The following is a 22397-nucleotide window of genomic DNA, read 5'->3' on the forward strand; positions in this document are numbered from 1 at the left end:
CAGCCAGAAAGAATCCACCAAAGGACATTGACAACGAGAGTTGGCAGAAGTTGGTTGACATTTTTACCACTCCACAGCTCATGGTACGCTCAAAGGCAAATGCTGTCAACATCGACTTTTTATGCTTCTGCTCGATTTATGAAGGTAAATAAAAATACATAGATAATTTGAAATATTTTAAGTTATCTTAATAATAATTTCAATATTTAATTGAGATTTTGTTAATTTTTTTTTCTAAAGATGAATCTTCAGACCAAGGAACTGCCCAGCATTATCGATACCTTCCATGACATGCACAATCATCTGACACAAAGTTTCAGTAACTTTCTAAGTTTTGTATCTATGTATATTATTCAATTATATTATGTATTAATTATGTAACGACCCAAAATCGCTAATAAGGCTTAAGGGGCCTTGATTAGTGTGTCAGGAGGGCATTAATGGAATAATTGTGATTTAAATGAGTAATTATATGTTTAGTGAATGTTTATATGATAATTGATGATATTATGTGGTAATATGATATGTATATATATGTGATAAATGTGAGAACCACATTATTATGTGGTAGGTTTGTAGGGCACGACTCAAGACGATCCTAGGGTCAGATAGCAGGGGGAAAGTGACAATGGGGCCTAAGATGAGACTTTGGACAAGTCAGGGGTATTTTAGGTATCGGGTAGTGAGTTGGACTATCGGGTTACGAAAATAAATATATGGAGATATATTTGAGGTTAGGATGTCTAGGCGGGAATATTGGAGGATTTTACCATTTTGGCCTCGGGGACGGTTCCGGCACCCCGAGCCTTGGGATTGATTTAGCAATGAGATAGACTTAAGGAAACTTTTAGAAGAAAATACAAACCGACTAAAACTTTTACCTCAGTTCTCTCTCACTCTCAAGGAAAACAAAGGGAAGGAAAACACAGAAAACTTAAGGGAATCAAGCTGGAATTTCTGAGGATTGAGGTGGGGATTTGGAGGCATAGCTCAGGGATTAATCAAGAACAAAAACAGGGTTAAGGTAAGCTTTTAATTTTCTTCTCTGTGGTTAGAATTCTGGGTTTTGGTTAAGTGTTGAAGCAAACATGGTTTTGATGTTTTAAGGCAGAATTAAGGAGGAAACTTGGAGACTTAACTTGGCTTTGGCTTGGTGAGGTGATTCAACAGAAGATGTAAGTTTCAACTCATGGTTTAGAGGTTTTAAATTGGATTTGAATGGCTGGTTTGAGTGTTTATAGCTCTTGAGTTTTAGAAATTGAAAAGAGAAGATTAGTGTGTGTTAAGCTGTATTTTCTATGGAATTATGTTGTTTAAGTCATGCTAAAGGAGTTGGGATTACTTGGTTGTGAGTTGGGGAGCTTTGGGATGGTTTAAGGTGAGGTTTCAAGCTTAGAAATGATGGGTTTTCTGGGCACAAAGGGGAGGGCTGCGGCTCTATTCTAGAGCGCTACGACCCTAGGTTGGAAAAGAGCCAAGGAGGCTCGGCCATGGGAGGGCGCCGCGGCGCCCAAGGCAAGGGCTGCGGCGCATGTCTTGTTCAGGCTAGGCTTGGTTCTGTTTTGAGGCTAGGGCCACGGCTAAGCTTCGAGGGCCGCAACCCTTGGCTGCACACATGAGTTTTTGAGGGTTTTAGGAACGGGAAGGTGGTCTAGTGTGCTCGGGATTGGTTTCACCACCGTGCTTGGTGGAATTCAGATTCCCGGGAGTTAGTTTTATAACCGGAAAGCTATATTCGAGTATTAATGAAACCCTATACTTTGATTGTGACTAGGTGATAAAGGCTTAGGCTCGGGAACAGATCGTGCTTGAGGGGCGTTGCTCGTAATTCAGTAACTGTACAGACTAAAGGTAAGAAAACTGCACCTGGTTGAATATATGTGACCGGACTAAGGGCTCCCTATTGTAAACGCTTGAAAAGATGGTATTATGCCATGCAAGCCAATTAGTGAACCAATGGCCTAAGGGTGCCAAGGGTTTCACTAGCGCACAGGGCGCGGCTCGGCCACTGGTAGCCGAGGACAGCTTATTATGCACTGAGCTCGGTTTAAGCGGGCCAGAGTCAGTGGGTTAAACAGAGGGTGCGGCCTAAGTCTTCAGCCCTGAATATTATGTGATAAGAGTGTTATATGTGATAGATTGTATCTTGAATCTGATTGTATGTGTTGAATATCTGTTGTGGATTATCTGATGGGACTTCATGCATAATGAGTTAAATGTCGGTTATCATTGATTGAATTGTTTAAGATGTTTTCTTGCTGGGCCTTGGCCCACGGGTACTACGTGGTGCAGGTAAAGGCAAGGGCAAATTAGACCAGCCTTGACTGGAGAGCTCAGCGAGCGGAATGTACATAGCCAGGTGCTCGGCTACCACGGTTGAGGTCTAGGCAAGGACGTGAAACCTGAAGACTGTCTGTTTTGCCTTAGTATGGCTAGAGAATACTCATGTACTTTTGGGAGTCTGTAAACTTATTCTAACTTTGTTTTCTTATGGGATCCCATGTTTACTACAGTTTAAATATATGAAATGAGTCTTTTGAGACCAAAACCTTTTTAACCCTAGCTCTTACATGTTTAGCAACACGTTTTTAAAAGACTGACTTGATTAGCGAGTCTTGCACCTTTATAAGTACACAATGTAACGGTCTTGGCTATCCTGGGTGTTACAACTTGGTATCAGAGCATCCTAGGTTTAAGGGTTCCTGAAGACAGCCTGGACATGTACATTCGCTACTGGAGACAAGCTCAAATCAGGGTTTGGTAATGTGCATATGTGTGTTTACGTGCTTATGTGCTTGAGATGAGCTATGAATGTTGTTATTTACTGAATTGCTAGGAAGCATGAGATACTGATAGGGCCTGGCCCTTGATTGTTGTGTGAAAATATTGAGGCATGTTTATTAGCATTGTCGTGCATGGAAATGAGTATATGGATGATTAATTGTATATAGTGCATGGATGCTTATATGTGTTGGTTATCTGTTGTTGATTATGCTCTATTGACGAGTTTTGGAGAAGCTTTTACCCTGTCACTATGGTCTGACCGTCGAGTCGTTATTTGCAGATTGACTTGGATAGCTATGCGTCCAAGAAAATCCGCACGACTAGCCAGCATTAGGTCCGGGACCTGTAGTGATGATCAGGGCCAGACTCCCCTGCTAGTCCCTGAGAACTGGCATCAATTAATGGCAGAGATGCAGGCTCGATTATTGAGTCAGGATGAGCAGATCCGTCTTCTGCGACAGCAGGCTCCATAAGGGAGTGCTGCCCCTATAGTACCACCTGCAGTGGTACCAGCTGTGCAGCCTGGAGAGGTTGTTAACAAGTGGGAACCGTTATATGAGCGGTTCAGGAAGTAGCAACCCCCAATTTTCGAGGGTGGACCAGATCCGTTGAAATCCGAGCAGTGGCTAACCATGATTACAATAATTATGGATTTCATGAGAATTGAGGGGCAGGATAGAGTGGCCTGTGCCACTTATATGTTGAGGGAGGATGCCCGCATTTGGTGGGAAGTGGCATCACAGACTAGGGATGTTGCCACTTTGACTTGGGAAGGTTTCAAGGATTTGTTTGGCCAGAAGTACTACAATGTTGCTGTCAGGGCAGCAAAGGTCAATGAGTTTGTGAGTTTGGTACAGGGCAATATGGCTGTTACTGAGTATGCCCTAAAATTTGATAGGCTTGCGAAGTTTGCACCAGATCTCGTGCCTACTGATACGGCTAGGCAAGATCATTTTATCAGAGGGCTTAACGCTATGATAGCCCGGGATGTTAGGATCACAACGGTACCTGGAGGAACCACTTATGCCCAGGCCGTTGAGAGGGCTCTTACCGCTGAGGAAGCGGAGAACAAGATATGGAAGGAGAGCGCAGTGAGGCGTGAGGGCCGCAGGGCGGCACCTCCTTACTCAGGGGCAGGTAGGGGCGGAGGCCCCAGTGACTTCAAGAGGAAGAATCCTGACACCTCGGCCGCTCCTGGTCCTGATATGAGGGGTCGGGGTGGTCAGGGTGGCCGTCAGGGTAGTGGTGAGGCATGGCGGACCTATCCAGAGTGCCCGAGGTGTAGAAGAAGCCATCTGGGCGAGTGTCGGGCCAAGGCATGTTTCGTCTGTGGGGCAGTGGGGCATCTCAGGAAAGACTGCCCAACGGTGAAGAAAGGTGAAGTGGGAAAGGTGGATAGCTTGACTCCAGCTCGAGTATTCACCTTGACTCAAGCGGAGGCTGAGGCTAGTCCCTCAGTAGTGGCAGGTCAGCTTTCTAGTGCTGGCTTTCCTTTTACAGTATTGATTGATTCTGGTGCTACACATTCTTTTGTTTCTAGTAGAGTGATTGATAGACTGTGTAGACCTAGTGAGTATCGGACCGCAGGATTTGGGACCTTGTTGCCTACAGAGGAACTGGTAGTCTCTAGGAGATGGGTTAGGGCACTGCCAGTGATGGTTGATAGTAGGGAACTCCCGATGGATTTGATCGAGTTGGATTTGGAGGATTTTGATATGATATTAGGGATGGACTAGTTGGCTAGGTATGGGGCTACGATTGATTGTAGGAAGAAGATGGTTACCTTTGAGTCGAGGGCGAGGACCCTTTTGTCTTCGTGGGTGCGGTGTCTGGACCCCGCATACCTATGATCTCAGCATTGAGAGCCAGGGACTTGTTGTAGGGGGGGATGCATAGGTTTCCTGGCCAGTGTGGTGGATACCACTAGAGTCATGCCGGCGGGTCCGGGAGAGACCAGATTGGTGTGTGAGTTTTTGGATGTTTTCCTTGAGGATCTACCAGGGTTGCCGCCGCGTAGGGAGATACAGTTTGAGATTGAGTTGGCACCGGGGACAGAACCAGTATCCAGGACACCATACAGGATGGCACCAGCAAAACTGAAAGAGTTGAAAATACAGTTGCAAGAAATTTTGGATTTGGGGTTTATCAGGCCTAGCTACTCTCCATGGGGCGCTCCAGTGTTGTTTGTTAAGAAAAAGGATGGAACTTTGAGGATGTGCATTGATTACAGGGAATTGAACAAGTTAACTATTAAGAATAAGTACCCTCTACCAAGGATTGATGACTTGTTCGATCAGCTGCAGGGTAAGGCGGTGTTCTCAAAGATTGATCTTCGATCTGGTTATCACCAGCTGAGGATCAAGGACGAGGATATACCAAAGACGACTTTCCAGACGCGTTATGGGCATTATGAGTTCTTGGTTATGTCTTTTGGTCTGACCAATGCCCCAGCGGCTTTTATGGATTTGATGAACAGGGTATTCAAGGACTTTTCGGATCAGTTTGTCATTGTCTTCATCGACGACATCTTGGTGTACTCCAGTTCAGAGGCAGAGCATGAGCAGCATCTCCGACAGGTTCTACAGAGGTTAAGGGAGCATCAGTTGTACGCCAAGTTTAAGAAGTGTGAGTTCTGGCTACCAGAGGTGACCTTTCTTGGACATATGGGGAACATTGTCTTTCCCTGTAGCTGGTCAAATAGATCGTCGATCCTAGGCAGTGGGTACTTGTTCTTAATGGTCAACTTGTTCAGCTCCCTGTAGTTGTTAACCGAGGTTTTCGGCAACTATATTATTGAACAATATTTACTGATAATAATAATGAAAGTAGAAGATCGACACGAGGTTTTTACGTGGTTGGGGCGTTAACTAGCCTTAGTCCACGAGTCTGTATATTAGAGCTATAAGAAGCTTTTACAATGGAGTTTTCTAACTATATCTGAACAGAGTTTCTGCCTTTTTTCTTTTTTCTTTTTTCTCTCCCCCCTGTACGTTGTTCTACAGCTTATATTTATAAGCTGAGGGGAACACCGGGTCTGGGCCGGATCCGACCCGGGCCCATCAGAGAAATGGGTACAAGGGGCCTTTCGAGTGGAGGCCCAATACAAAAAGGTATACAATACACAAAATTCAAACCAGCTAAGGCCCAATTGGTTGACCTGAGACACAAGCCTTCGCCCGACAAAATGGCGCTTTGGCTCTGACCACTTCGAGTCACGAGGCTGATTCAGGAGACAAGACCGGTCAGGGTACTTGGCTGCGCAGTCCTGACACACCAGTGGGCAATCCCGAGGCGACCTTTTCTGCAGGCGAAAAGTGGGGAACAATGCCCACGCGAAATGAGGCGATTTCAGGATCCTGGATGCCTGGCCCTTCAACTGGGGAGGAGGTGATCCAGGTCCGTTTACCTTTGGCCCACTCCATTTACCTCGGGCCCGGACCATACCTGGCTCCGGGATAGGGACGCGTAGGCCGTGACGGTCCGGGCGCTCTGGACATCGCCGGGACCGTTCAAGCTGAAGATGAACCCGGAGGGACGTCCCGGACCCCTCCAAACGGGCCCAGTCTAGAGTCCCTGGTCCGTACCAGTCCCCTTGGGTGATATTCAAACCAAGGGACCTTGGGCCAGACCCAAATGCTGAGTCGGTCCTCTGACCGTGGGCCAGGGCGAAGGCCCAAAGCCCTTCCAGGAAATGGGGATAACAGTAGTCAATACACATCCTAAGAGATCCATCCTTCTTCTTGACAAACAACACTAGAGCACCCCATGGTGAGAAACTCGGTCTGATGAACCCCAAATCCAATAACTCCTGCAGCTGAATCTTCAACTCCTTCAACTCTGCGGGAGCCATTCTGTAAGGTGTCCTACATACTAGCTCCGCCCCTGCGCGCCAACTCTATAACGAACTCAATCTCACGCTGCGGCGGCAACCCTGGCAGGTCTGCTGGAAATAAGTCTGGAAACTTACACACCAATCTGGTCTCACCCGGTCCAACTGACACAACCCTAGAAGTATCCACAATGTTCGCTAGGAATCCTATGCAACCTTCCTGCATCAAGTCTCTAGCCTTCAATGCTGAAATCATAGGTACCAGCGGTCCACTAACTGTCCCCACAAATACAAAGGGTACCTCCCCTTCTGGTTCAAAAGTCACCATCCTGCGCTTGCAGTCAATCGTCGCCCCATACTTCGATAGCCAATCCATTCCTAGGATTATATCAAAGTCATCCATCACTAGCTCAATCAGATCCACAAATAATTCCCTACCGTCTATCTCTACTGGCAATGCTCTAATCCATCTCCTAGAGACTACCAGTTCCCTAGTCGGCAACAAAGTCTGAAAACCCCTAGCATACACACCACTAGATCTACACAGCTGATCTATCACTCTAGCATACACAAATGAATGAGTAGCTCCTGAATCAATCAATGCAGTATACAAAGAACCAGCACTAGAAATCTCACCTGTCACGAACGAGAGGCTAGCCTCCGCCTCAGTCTGAGTCAAGGTGAACACTCTGGCATGAGCAAGACTGTCGCCCTGCTTCGGCTCCTCTTTCCTAGCTTGTGGGCAGTCCTTCTTCAAATGATTGGCACTTCCACAGATAAACCAGGCCCTAACCCTGCACTCTCCCTGATGTCGTCGTCTGCACCGAGGACACACTGGAAAACTCCTCCAGTTGTCACCTCCGCCCTGAGGGCCACCAAAAGCACCCCGTGCCCTCCTATCTGAGCTAAGAGGAACAAAAGAATCTGGGGCCTTTCTCTTCTGTTCACTGGGGCCACTACCCCGACTGGATCCAATAAAAGGAGGCACTGTCCTCCTAGCATCGCGCCTAACAGCGCTATCTCTCCATATCTGATCCTCGGCCCCCTCAGCTGTAAGGGCCTTGTCCTCTACCTGGGCATAAGTAAGAGTCTCTGGATCCAAGGTAATCTTCACATCACGGGTGATCTTAACATTCAACCTGCGTACGAATATATCCCTTCTTGCCGCATCAGTAGGCACCAAATCCTGCGCAAACTTCGCCAACCGGTCGAATCTCAAGGCATACTCAGTAACTGTAAATCTGTTCTAAGTTAGAGGTTGATGAACTCGTCAACCTTCGCAGCTCGGACTACAACACTGTAGTATTTCTCATTGAAGATGTTTCTGAACTCTTCCCAAGTCATAACTGCCACATTCCTCCTCTGAATCACAACATCCTACCAGATGCGGGCATCTTCTCTGAACATATGGCTGGCACAAGCTACCCTCTCATTCCCTACCACCCTCATAAAATCCAAAATGGAAGAAATCATATTCATCCACTGCTCTGACCGCAGTGGGTCTGGTCCACCCTTGAAGGTGGGAGGATGATGCTTCCTTAACCTCTCATACAATGGTTCCCACCTGTTCTCCATAACAGGTTGAACCGGTTCTGGCACCACAGCCTGCTGAACTGACAACCCAGTAGCCTGAGGAAGGGACTGCTGGCTCAACTATCGAAGTTCTTCCTTAGTTCGTTGCAGTCTCACTTCCATTTCGGCAAACATATGTTGCCAATTCTGTGGGGCAGGTGGAGGGTCCTAACCCTGGTTGTCATCCTCAGCCCTACTGCCACGGAGTCTGGCTGATTGTTGAGGCATCTCAACAATATGCATGCAATCAACGACACCGCTAATCAAGCATGATAACAACATCCAAAACCACCTCCCAATTCACACCAATCTACCATAACAGCAATTCACATAACATACAAATCGCATATAACACTCAACGGGCCATGCCCTGGCATCATGCATATGTTAACTCATTCATCATGCTCTATATAAAATAAGCAGGCAAATAGGGCAGCTAAACACATATTCAAGCATATAAGTCAACCATTACCAACCAACCCTGAGTTGAGCTTGTCACTGACAGTGAGCATACATGTTCGGTCAATCTCCAGGAACCATAAACCTTGGCTCGCTTTGATACCAAGTTGTAACGCCCTACTTCCTTAGAGTCGTTACTAAGTGAGTTTAAAATTTGCTAATCACTTGCTAAACGAGGTTTTAGGTTAAATGTGTAGCTAAACTGTAATAAAAGCCATATAATTTGAAAATGCAGTCATTCATTGAAATTATAAAGTTTTATACATTTGGGATCCTAAAACACTATTTAGAAATATTTTTACAACTCAAAACATAAATAAGGTCGGCTAAACAACAAAATAAAGTTTAATACAAACATCTCCCAAAAATACCCCTGGTCATGGCAGCCAGGTAAGCCAAACATGTACACGTTACTTCACGCTCTCCGTACTCATGGTTGGTCGACATTCCCCTTGCCCTTACCTGCACCATAGAGCACCCGTGAGCCGAAGCCCAGCAAGAAAAATCCACACCAACAAATAACATATTCATAATCATCAATCAGCATATAAACAAACTGTCAACAGGCTAAACACATACAGCCGTGCCGTCCCAGGCGCTTTACCAGGCCTTGGGTTCGCGGTCTACACCGTGAAGATATCCCAAGTATCCTATAGGGTCTCACCCTAGCAACTCGCACTTCGCGTGCTTAAGGCGGCTCTCGGCCCCATGTCGTACTCGGCCTTGCTGTACTCAGCCTTGCCGTTCTCAGCCTTCGTCGTTCCCGGCCCTCGCCGTTCTCAACATTTGCCATTCCCGGCTCTTGCTGTTCATTCGCATATATGCACACATAGCATAATCAAACAAATACTTAAACACGTATAAAAATAATCAATGGGCTACGCCCTGCAACACAATCATATAGGGTCGTGCCCTGCAACACAAACTATAGGGCCTCACCCTGCTCTATGGGTACAACAGTTTTCTTACCTGTGACCCGAGCTTTCCAAGCACCGTTGTCCCGAGCATTGTCCCCTAGTCTGAGCCTTGTTTAAAACCTAGTCACAACGTATCAACAACACCCATTCATCAAGTTCTATTCCATTAAATAACTTTGGGTCATAATTCTGGTCTCCGGGTCCTTGAATTCTATCAATTCGGGTGATAAAATCCATCTCGAGCCTTAACTTTTGGATTCTGTTGAGTCTAATTTATGTCATGTTTAGGTGGTGTTTTAGGTAGTCTTTTATGTCATTTTTCTTTCATTTAGTGCGGGTTTATGCTTTTATTTGTTTGTTTTGCAATTTTTGTGAATAAAAGAAAGATTTGAGTACTTGGAGGAAAAAGGTCCAAAAAGAGAAGAAATATCCAAGTTTCGATGATATTTTTGATAAAGGATGGATCTCAACGTGAGTTGGAGGTGTTGGTGATTTTTCAGGCTTAAAAATGCATGAGTTGAAAAATTGCTTAAGAGCTGCGGCATGAGCGCTTTGGAGCCGCGGTCAGCCCTCTAAACAGAACCATTATTTCGGAGGAGAGATTTGAGCCGCGTCATGGCTAAGAAGGGTTGCGGCATAGAAGAGCCAAATCCTAGAAATCAGAGACACGGGCTGCGGCATGGCTATGGGAGAGCCCCGACCCAAATCTGTAGATCCTCAAGAATTACGAACACGGGTCACGGCATGGTGCAAGTTGAGCCATGGCCCGCCTCTCCGAAAATTGAAAAATTAGGTTTTATAAAGAAAAAAAAAGAAAAATCGAAAGAAGGCAGCAGAAGGGAGAATTAAGACAGTTTTTGGTGGCTGCAATAAGCTGGGAGATTTCTCAAGTGTTTGTTGTTTTATTTACTTCTTTATGTTGTTTTTTATTTCAATTGTGATTAGAATGACAGTGATGAACTAATTAACTGTTTAGGGCTATTAGTTGAATCACTTGAATTCTTATTATGAACTAATGCAATTTTCATCTCTTCTTCATCCTCATTTCAATTCCTTACAATCTATGTTTATTGATTGATTATTGATTGGCCATCTATAGTCATTATCTGTATGTTTTGAATCAAAATCTGAAAAGTGCGATTTGAATCTGCTCTGGCTGTTTAGGGCACAATTCTAATTTGGAACGAGAGTCTCTAGATAAATTGTGTAACTATCTCTGTGAGTTGTTGCAGTGAATGAAATCTTTGTGATTAAATTTGCCATAGAAATATAGGGAATTTTCACCTAGGTTGAGTTTGTAAATCATAATATGATTAGAAACTGCTTTTGTCAACTCATTAATTGAAATAGGTAGAAATAAGAAGAAATTGATAATCTGTATTAGGGATTAATAAGGAGGATAGTTGATGAGATTAAACGCCCTATTTACTCTTTCATTGTTTTAATCTAAGGTTTTGTTAATACTTATTGCTTTATTGAATTTTTAATTATTGTTTATGCACTTTATATTTTCTTTTGCTTTGTCTACAAGAATCAAAAGTCTAATCGACCAAATAGAACAAAAAGATTAATCGACTGGTAATTGGTGATTCAGTCATTGAGGACAATACTTGGTTTTACCAAGATTATTACTAAATTGCGATACGTGCACTTGCATAGCTATAATTTTCGCAACAGATTCCCGAGCCTAAATCTTCCTTAGAGTCCAAAAACACACTAAGTGTTGCAGCCCCATGAACCCATGCTGCGGCCCACCTCAACCAAAAGCCAACCCCCAAAAATACCCCATGTGCGCTGCGGCCCAAGCTAGTGTGTGCCGCGGCCCGCCCTTCTCCCTGGCCTCCCTAATGTTCTAGAGGGCCGCAACTCAGCAAGAACAATGTCGCGGCCCGACCCCTTGAACCTAGAAAAATCCTCCATTTTCTCCACCAAAACCATGCCAATTTACCCAAAAATCAATATAACAACTTAATTTAATCATCCGAGAAGTTCTACTATGATTCCAGCAGCAAAACCTAACAACAAGCTGGCTCAAAATCCCATCAAACCCAAAATTCAATCTTCAACTCAAAGACTTAATAAAACTAAAACCCAGCCAATAACTTACAGAATTTAATGGTTAGATTCACGGTTTAAAGCTTACCTTAACCTCTGCTTGAATCCATAAGTTGATACTGAGCTAATCCCCAAGTGTAGAGCTCCAATTCCTAGCTTAATCCTCAAAGTTTCCCCTTGGTATGGTTTAGAGAAAAAGAGAGAAAAAGAGAAGTGTTTGGGTCGGTTCCTAGTTTTCTTAACATATCCTTAGTTTTGTTTACTTAACTTAGTCTCTAAGGTTACCTCAAAGGCTCGGGGTACCAAAAAGTCCCCGAGGGCAAAATGGTAAATTTCTCCGATATTCCCTCCTAAACGTTCTAACTTCAAATATATCTCCAAATATTTATTTTCATAACCCGATAACTCCATAAAACATCTAATACCCAAAATACCCCTCGACTCGCCCCGAGTCAGGTATACGACCCCATTGTGACTTTCTAGCTAAACTGCTCCTTAGGACTGTCTCGGATTGTGCAACACAAATATATTACAATTATATCATAATAATCACATTTATGCCCTCAACGGGCTAAAATTACAAACGTGCCCCTAATAACCAAATGGAGCCCACATGCATATTTAATTCACCTAAACATGCATTTCTAATCACATATTCATAAAATTCACACATTAACATAATAAACCACTTATTGCCCTCCAGGCACGCTAATCAAGGCCCTAAGACTTATTAGCAAATTTGGGACGCTAAAAAACTCGTTCCTAACATGAGCATCATGTGGATCTTCTGCATCAGGTTGGTCTCCAACCTCCACCTGAGGTTCGTTAACGGGATCGATGGGATCCTGAGTGGAGCAATCCTTGGGAGTCGTCTTCTTTGTCTGACTGGATTTTGGAGGCATCGTAAAACTAATGAAAGTGTGTTTATTGATTTCGTACTCTCAATGAAAGCATCAAAATGTTGACTTGTGAAATTGGCCAATCTAAGACATGTATTGAGCACAAATATGAATAAATCACATATTAATAGAAGAAAGAAAAAAATATCAAAATTGCATTAATCCATAGAAAGCTTCAGACAATCTCCATTAAAATCCCTAAATTGGAGTTTAGTTCATAATCTCCATTAACATGTTCTTAACTTATTCACAAACAAACATAATCAAAATCATAAAAATAAAGAGAGAAGAGAATAAACTAGTTGGGATTGTCACGATCCACCAACGCTTGCTCCCATCTTCTTTTTCTAGGTTTAGAGCAGTCTGAATATCTCCAAAATCGTGACTCCCTCTCATTAAAACGAAGACCTAACTCTATTTTTCTCCCAAAATGATGAAGATTCCCTTAAAATTCTGACACATACGGACATCAGCGCCGCAGTGCCAATTCCTGCGCCGCGGCGCCACTCTGAAATCTAGGTGGTTCCCTTTCCGTCATGCCTTATTTTATTCTAAAAATCAATATGCATGATACCACATTCTGTCCATGAGGCCTTGGTACTACTATCCATGTCTTGTTTTTCTTCAAGGAGTCCATTTCTTCTTCCATAGCTGCTAACCATTTCTTTCCTGACTTGCTTGCCACAGCTTCCTCATAGGTGGTTGGTTCTGGTATTTCTTCAGGTTGGATAGTAGCTAGAGCATAGGCTATAAGATCAGCTTCAACATATCTTTTTGGTGGCCTTATCTCTCTTCTGGTCCTTTCTCGAGCCAGTTGATAGCTCCCAATTCTGTTTGATCCATCTGATTAGTGTCTAGATGTTCTACCTCTGTTTCAGATTCTTGAACTGGTTCTTCATCATCATTTTCGTTAGTGTGTGTAGAAACTTGGTCATATGTGGTTAGTGTTGGTATTCCAAGCTCAATATCGAGTTCAGCCAAGTCTTTCCTATCCTTGTTGTTCCCTGCACATTCAGAAAACACACCCTTCTCGGCTTTCAAGTGCACAAACTCATGTTCATTGACAACTACATCTCTAGAGATAACAATCTTAGGTCTTCCGTTTTCAACAGTACACAATCTATAACCTTTCACACCAGAAGGATAACCAAGAAAAATACATTTCATAGCTCTAGAATCAAGTTTATCTTCTTTCTGGTGAGCATAAGCAGTGCAGCCAAATATTCTTATGTGCCTAAGACTTGGTGCTTTACCAAATAACATTTCATAAGGTGTTTTCAATTTTAGGACCCTACTAGGACTTCTATTTATCAAATAACATGCGGTAATCAAAGCTTCCCCCCAAAAACTCTTTCCCAAACCAGAACTAATCAACAAGCACCTAACTTTATTCAGTAAAGTCCTATTCATTCTCTCAGCAACACCATTTTGCTGAGGTGTGTGCTTAACAGTTCTGTGTCTAACAATGCCAAACTTAGAACACAACAAATTGAACTCATTGTTAATAAATTCAAGGCCATTATCAGTTCTTAAAATTTTAAGTTTTCGATCGTACTGATTTTCCACCTCAGTTTTCCATTCTTTAAATTTTAGCAAACATTCATCTTTTGTCTTAAGCAAATACACCCAAACATATCTACTAAAGTCATCAACTATAGACAAAAAATAATGTTGACCTGAATGAGTTCCAATCTTATGAGATCCCCACAAGTCAGCATGTATATATTCCAAAGGTCTCTTTGAATCATGTGTTGCAGCAGTGAATTTTAATCTGTGATGCTTTCCCAGTACACATGCTTCATAGAATGGTAAAGAGCTTGATTTGAAACTTCCCAATAAGCCTTGCTTATTTAATTCCTTAATCCCTTGTTCACTCAAGTGCCCCATTCTCTTATGCCAAATCTCCATTTCTGATTCTTGGTGCTTCACTGTGTCTCCTTTAGAGGACATAACTGTTTAACCTTGAAGAATGTACAATCCATTTTTCTTCTCACCCTTCATCATAGTGAGAGACCCCTTTGAGATTTTCATTAAGCCATTTATTGACTTATAGCTAAAGCCTTCATCTTCCAAGACACCAAGTGACACGAGATTTCTTCTTAACTCTGGGATATGTCTGACATTATTCAGCATGCGAACAGTACCATCAAAGTGCTTGATTGCCACTTTTCCTATGCCAATGACCCTGCAAGAGTTGTCATTGCCCATTAGTACAGTGCCATAATCAACCTTTTGGTAATCAACAAAGTTTTCAAGGATTAGACACATATGAAATGTGCAACCAGAATCAAGAATCCATTCTTTAGTGATTCTTTGATCTGAAACCATAGACAAGTCACCATCAGAGGAACATTGATCTGCATCTTCAGCAACAGACACCGAATCTTGCTTTTTTTCCCTGTCTTCCTTGAGTTTGTTTTTAAACTCTGTACAGAACCTTCTAATGTGACCAAGTTTACCACAGAAATAACACTTTCTGTCTTTGTGATATTTTCCCTTGGATTTTGATCTTGAATGAGATCTGTGATGTCCTCTGGTCTGATCTCTTCCTCTAGCTTGATCTCTTCCTCTGGCCAAGTATACTTCATCCTTCACCTTGTCCTTCTCTTTGCTCAACTCTTGTTCTTTCGATTTAAGAGCTCCAAGAACATCTTCAAGTGTAAGTGTATCCCTTCCATATTTGATGATTGTTCTCAATTCTTGATAAGCTGCTGGCAGAGATCGAAGGAGAATAACAGCTTGACTCTCTTCATCTACAGTGTACTTCATATTAGCCAATCCAATAATAATTTGATTAAATGCATTGAGATTATCATCTAAAGACAGATTAGAGGCCATTTTAAAACCATATAAAGATTCTAACAGATTAATTTTGTTAGTTAATGAGGGTTTCATATAAATTTTTTCAAGCTTATCCCATAACTCCCTGGCTGTTTTTAAGTTCTGAACCTTCCTTCTTACTATATTGGAGAGATGCATTATGATGGTATAGTAGGCAAGCTCTTCCATGTCTTCAATCTCCTCTTTCTTCAATTTCTCAGAAAATTCCTTTCAAACTTTCCCTCCAGAGACCAAAATCTCCTGTTCCATTGAACTTCTCAAGTTCGAACCTCACTGACGTGACCATCTTTGAAAACATATCAATCTTAAATGAATCTTGGTGCCTTCTTGCGGATCACAAACCTGGGAATGATCTAAATATTTGATGGTCAAAGAAATCAAAGAATTGATTAAGAACTGAAACAAATCAATTTAGCAAGAGTATATAAACACAAGAACAATAAAAGAACAACATAGAAGTTATCCTGGTTCCGGTCCTAAAGATCAATATATGATCCCTGGCCTTACTCCAGCTGAGCATCATCAACTCGAATCCAATAATAAGAATCTGAACTTGTACAGACACTAATGACAGAATCTCTCAAGCTCACAACACTCAAAAATGGAAGAACAATCTCAGCTCTTCCACCAAACCCCGAGTACACCCACAGTCCTTAATCTCAAAGAACTAAATCTTCTTTCTCTAACAATCTTTCCTAATCTCTGTCTCTCTCACTCTTGAATTGATTACAAGTTTTAAAACAAAGGAGCTAAAGCTATTTATAGAACATAGCTCAAGCAAGAAAGTTTGCATATAGGTTGAGATTTTTTTATCTTTAAAAAGAACTATGATTGTTTTAGTTAACCCGCTATTAGGATAGAAATTGAAGAATTATATGCGCTGATTAGTAAGATTAACAGGTTGAAAAGTTGATGAAGTTAATACCCTAGGTTTTTAATTATTGAATCAATTTTGATAATTTCATAGTTTATTTTAATTTTATGTTTTAGGTTAAAAATCACTCTGTTTTCGACGGCCAATTAGAAAGATAGAATTGGTTATTGGTACTTGATTGATAGTCTCAGTGGGAACAATTCTTATTTATTATCTATATTACTTGAATCGATTGCGTATACTTGCACATTATATTTTCGCTATCAAGTTTTTGACGTCGTTGCTGGGGACTATTAAATCAATGTCAACATAATTGATTGTTGTTCTAATTTGGCTTCTCTTTGACAATTTTTCTAATATATTTCTCTACTCGCTTCTGAATTGCAGGGTTAACTTGTTTATGCGATGTCAATGATCGGTGTCATTAGTGTCTGTTGATCCTAAAATTGAGAAGACTTGCAAGAGAAAGAGAAAACAGAAAAGGTTGGAGAGAATGGCTCAGAATGTGAATCATGGTGCCAATAATAATGTTAATCAAGGCAATGTGGGTAATGCTGCAGTTGAGGCTAACCCACCTTTGAGGGATTATGTACTTCCTACTGTTACAAGGATACATTCTAGTATTCGTCCGCCTACTGTAGAGGCGAACAACTTTGAGATCAAGCCTTCGATTATTCAGATGGTACAGAACTGTGTTCAGTTTAGGGGGCTACCTAACGAGGATCCTAATCTACACATCATCAACTTTGTAGAGTGTTATACCCAGATTTCGAGCCATGGTAAATGTGACCTCGAAAGTTGGATTCGCAACAAATGGTCTCGTAAGGATTAGAGTATGCTCCAGGATTGTATATCGAGCCTGCAAAGTACGATATATGACCTCGAATATGGTGACCTCGAAACGATCGCGATCTCGAAAGGTAGCTCCGAGAACACACTCATCTTCAGGGACGACTTCGGATCAGGGGTCTCGAGCTCGATGTACGTACGATCTCGAAAGCCACGTGAACTCGGGAGATGTCATTAGCTCGGACGACGACGGGAAACCTGGGGAGCTAAAGCCTTAGAGATACGCGATAACCACCTTGAATATCTACAAGTATTATAAATATGAGATGTAATCCTCATTTATTAATGTAAATCTCCTAGAATCGTGGGATATTATTTGGTCAGTTATGTGTTTCCTAGTCTTCAGGAACGTTTCCTTTTATATCTGATTATAGACATTTAAAGCCATTTATTTTATTTACACAAAAAGAGTAACTACCCAAAATATGTGGGATAGTATTCTGCATCCTTCTCTATAAATAGAGAGGCCATGCACCATTGTAAAGGACCGAAATTCTGATCCTTGAGAGAAAACTCTGGGGAATTCATTCTTGAAGAATTTCTAGAGATAATCTTGAGTTTAATAACAAAGACTCGTGGACTAGGCAGATTTAACTGCTGAACCACGTAAAAATCGTGTGTTTGATTTGTTTTATTGTATTTGGCCATTATCGATTATTGTTTATGTGCTCTTCTTTCACTGTTTGACGAAAAACGGCGTCAACATAGAGCTATGTGCTATATTCAAGATGAGTGGGGTAAGTAATGATGCATTTCGATTAGGACTATTCTCATTCTCTTTAAGGGATAGAGCTAAAAGTTGGTTGATCTCGTTGCAAGCCAACTCTATTGTCTCATGGGAGGATCTTGCCCAAAAGTTTCTTGCTAAGTCTTTTCCTCCTGCTAAATCGGCTCGGATTAGAGGAGAGATTAATAAGTTCCATCAATTGGAGGGGGAGTCTCTTTACGATGCTTGGGAAAGGTTTAAGGAGTTGCTTCTGAAATGCCTGCATCATGGTATAGAGAAATGGATGCTAGTGCAAACTTTTTACAATGGTTTGGAGGGAAACACAAGGACCATAATTGATTGAGCAGCGAGTGGAGCATTTATGAACAAAAATGCTAAAGAGGCATATGACTTGTTAGAGGAAATGGCCATGAATAATTATAATTGACCTACAGAGCGTGAAAACAAGAAAGTGGCATGAATTTTAGAAGTTGATCCCATTTCTCTGCTTACCGCGCAAGTTGCATCTTTAACCAAGCAACTACAGCAGAACAACATCTCTGCTCAGGCGATGCATGTACAGAACACTTATAGTTGTGATATTTGTGGGGGTCGTCATCCTTATGAGCAATGTCCAACTACTGCCAATTGCTCATTTGATGAAAATAACATGCCTTTAGAGTAGGCTCATGCTATTGGTAATTTTCCAAGACCATCCAATAATCCATACTCCACGTCATATACAACAGCGTGGAGAAATCACCCTAACATGTCTTGGAAAAAAACACAGGAGCAGAACCCCCCATATCCTCATAATCCACCCTAGTACCCACCTCACCAACCAACATATGGGCTCAACCCTAGACCCTACTATGATCCTCGCCCATCCCAACAACCACCACACCCTCAAGTGAATCCACCAATAGGACCACCTGACCAACTAAACCAATTTATGACTGAGACAAGGTCTTCAATAAGGAATTTGGAAACACTCATCACCAATTAGTTTTGAGATGTAACCTCATGCTTCTTATCATGGTATCCAAGTCCAAAACCGGTTCAAAAAGAGAGCCAAAAGAGCCCTTTGTGATTTGGGGATAGTGAGCCAATGAGTCATTTGCGATCGAGCCGTCCAAGATAATATCCCACATGGAAAGGGTGTGAGTATATTCAACAATTTATAAGAGTATGGGTTACTCCACATTCTAACAATACTAATTGGAAATGTGTGTATATGGATATGCATGAAAAATATGTTACGTGGGTGGGGTAACACTTCGATATACTCATGCAGAGCTATGGCAACGGGTTGGGAAACATCATCTTCCAAAGAGTGGATACTAGCTACTAATACTAATTATTTAGTCAACTAGCTAGCCAATACTAGCCCCATATGTTAATCTGCATTTTCAAACTGTAATTAATGTACGTAGTCCATACTTGCAGATTTCTCATTTGGATTTAATGGTTCTTTCGACGCATTCGACCATGTGAAGCTAGCATGAGAACTGAGGTGTGTCAATGTGATTGGATAGTGTTATAATTTAGTCGCAAGCAATTTTCCGTTGTGACAAAAAGAAACTTTTAGTCACTAAAGGGTCGTCACTAAGGTGTTGTTTGGTAACACTTAAAAAAATAAATTTTTATTTAATTAATTAAAAATTTGACAATTAAACAAAAAATGTGTTTGGTAACTTTATTTTTATTTATTATTTTTTAAAATTTTAATTAAAATTTATTAAATTTTGAAAATAGAATTTTTTCACTTTCAAATTTTTTTTTAAACAGTTTTCAATTTTTCCTTTCTTTTTTTCTTCTATTCTTCAAAACAACACCTCATATTGTTAAACAAAAAATAAAAATAAAAGTTATCAAACACGTTTATTATTTTTTTTTTTTTAAAACAAAAAACAAAAATAGTTACCAAACATATTTTTATTTTTTAAAAATAAAGAAATAAAAATAAAATAACATTTCCATTTTTGTGTTTAAAAAATTCAAAAACAAAAATTTTACCAAACAAGCCCTAAGTGATTACTTCTTTTGTTGTGATTAAAATTCATGATCGAGGCCCATGCGTTTATGTTCTGAAAAAGTCTTTCATTTTTCTATCACATACTACTTATACGTAACTAATTTCTACTTTTTAATTAGTAGGAATGTCATCCCTCATCCCTGCAAAACTCATTTGTTTACTTCGAGACAATAATACCATTTATTTATTTATTGATATAAACAGAAGTGTTTTAAAAATACTATTACACTTATTGGCAAAAATGAAAAAAAAAAAAGCAATAATAAAATGAATTGATAATAGCACACATTACACTAATTTAGACAATAAGGAACTATAGATAATTTATACGATTAATACAAAAGCCATAGTCCGATTGCAACAAAGCCAAAGTAGCTAATTTTTAGTAGTAACTAATCAATAATAAGAAGATTGGATGTTTTATCTGGCCAAACTAAGAATTCTTTTCTTTTATCGACCATATCGCCTCAATGGTTGAAATTACTGTAAAAATGACGATAAGAAATCCAACAGCAGTGGAACTTCCCGTCCCAATATCCTTAAAGTAAACCCTTATGAGAGTTGCCTTAGCATGGTTGTACCAATTCTCATAGAATTTGATAACTTCATTGCATTGCTTATGGTAGACGAAATTTTGACTTCTAGAGATATTCTTGCTAAGGTTGTTGATCATTTCCATCACTTCCTTACTACAACCAAGGTAGTTTTTAATGACTTTCTTCTCCACCAAAATGTCAACATCCTGTTCGGTGTCTATGAGTTGATCCATCAGATACATGTAGTCGCAGATGGGAGTCGGGACACTCGTATCCTCTTGGCATTGCTCCATTGCCATTACATTCCGCATGAGGCATTCTGTATTGTAATCTATAGCGAACAACCCAAGTTCAAGCTTGAGAGTACTAAGCCAAGGTATGAACTTACGCCAGCATGACAGATGCGAAACCTCAATCTTCGTGTTCAGACATTCTTCATCTGTCTTCGATCTCGAGTCTTCATTCGATTGTAGAATAAAATCAACTCCAGCTTTGTCTAGCTTAGTTGCAGTGTAGAGATGTATGGTATTTTGAGTACCTTGACTATCCTCATTATTTGGGATATTTCGCCATGATCTTGCTTGCAAGTCCGTGAAGTTTTGTATATCATTTTCATTGAAGTCGGGTGATGAAAGCATATTGATATCTAAGAAATTCTTGGAAAGATCCAGAAACGGCAGTAGGACCTTTTGTTCATAATTACTTAGGTCAACATGTACTGTGAAAAACTCATAATAAAGCTTGGTAAGAACAGAGAATGGAATCTGATTTTCAAACATTATCAAGTCCATCCTTATTGTACTAAGAAGGAATGAATTTTTGAAAATGTAATCTTGTAGTTTTTTTTTTAATTTCAGAAAGAAGATCTCAATAATGAAGCAAGCATCTATAAGAATAACATTTTTAAATTTGTCGTCACAAAGCGATATGGGACGAGCATATTTTGACTGTATCGTATCTCCAAATTATAATTATAGAAGTCTAAGAGTTCCGCTTTGGTCTTCTTAGTTTGTTGAAGAAACAGTTTGAAATAATAACTTTCCTTCTGGGATTGCATTTCCTGCAAATTTTGACGACCATGGTGATAAGGGCCAATGGACACTAGCTGAGGAGTGTAAGCATTTGCATTTAAATCACGGACCCCATTTGGAACTCTAAAGAACATAGGATACTCCTGATCTAAAATCTCGATAACCGTCTGCTGTCAAATTAATTTCACAAATAAATAAATATATATTTTTATTATTCATAAAGAAACATTTAGTATTTCTATAAGCTAAATTCTTTAATAATTAAATTAATTGTTTTCTATCTATTTACTAAACAACCTAATTGCACAACTTTTTTTTTCAAAAAAGAAAACATATTTAAGCTTTTCTAAAGCTGGTTTTAAAAAATTGACTTTACCTAGTGTGCAAGCTAAATGATTACAATAGTCTCTCTTGAATTAATTTTTGATATAAATATATATCTATATAAGTTTGTAATATTAAAGTTGAGAACTATCCACTTTTAGGAGTAGTTAACTAAAATTAGACACTAAATATATGTAATTGAACTTTACCTATTAGTATCATGAGACTTCCCAAATTACCCTTATTTGACCATATGGTTCTAAGTGTTATTGTAATATATATTATATGTGTTATATTATAGTTAAATTGAAAATACATTCTAATTGTAATGTGCTTAAGAAGAAAAAAAAAGCATGTAATTGAAAATGTATAATGGGTACATTAATTGAAAATTTGAATACTAAAATAAAAGTTTAAAATAATTGGTAAAAATTAAAATAGATCATTTAAAATAGATACCACGTCTAATTTCCACGTAAATATAAAACCATTAATTAAATTGAACTTTACCTCCCCATTGGTATGTATTTGGTCGATCTCACACTTGGGGTAAGAAGTGGAAGGTTGTATATTTTCCATGGCACCGGCAACACAATATGTTGCTTCAAACACTATATATATTTGTATAATAGGATGACTCAATTATAAGGTTTCCTATAGCTACGGCCTCTATTTATTATAGCGAA

At 40.4% G+C, this 22397-nt stretch overlaps 1 protein-coding gene across 1 annotated transcript; it reads right to left on the reverse strand.

Moving 5' to 3' along the window:
* Nucleotides 1–20253: 20253 nt before the first annotated feature.
* On the reverse strand, nt 20254–21147 carry LOC133784569 (uncharacterized). Its single transcript, XM_062223864.1, has one exon. It carries the CDS (start codon nt 21145–21147, stop codon nt 20254–20256), a length of 894 nt encoding a protein of 297 aa, XP_062079848.1.
* Between the last annotated feature and the right edge of the window lie 1250 nt (nt 21148–22397).

The sequence above is a fragment of the Humulus lupulus genome, chromosome 6 (genome assembly GCF_963169125.1).
Source record: "Humulus lupulus chromosome 6, drHumLupu1.1, whole genome shotgun sequence".
NCBI lineage: Eukaryota > Viridiplantae > Streptophyta > Magnoliopsida > Rosales > Cannabaceae > Humulus > Humulus lupulus.

Coding starts and splice junctions, on each gene's coding strand:
- LOC133784569 (XM_062223864.1), bottom strand. CDS start 21,147: ATGGACTTGATAATGTTTGAAAATCAGATTCCATTCTCTGTTCTTACC.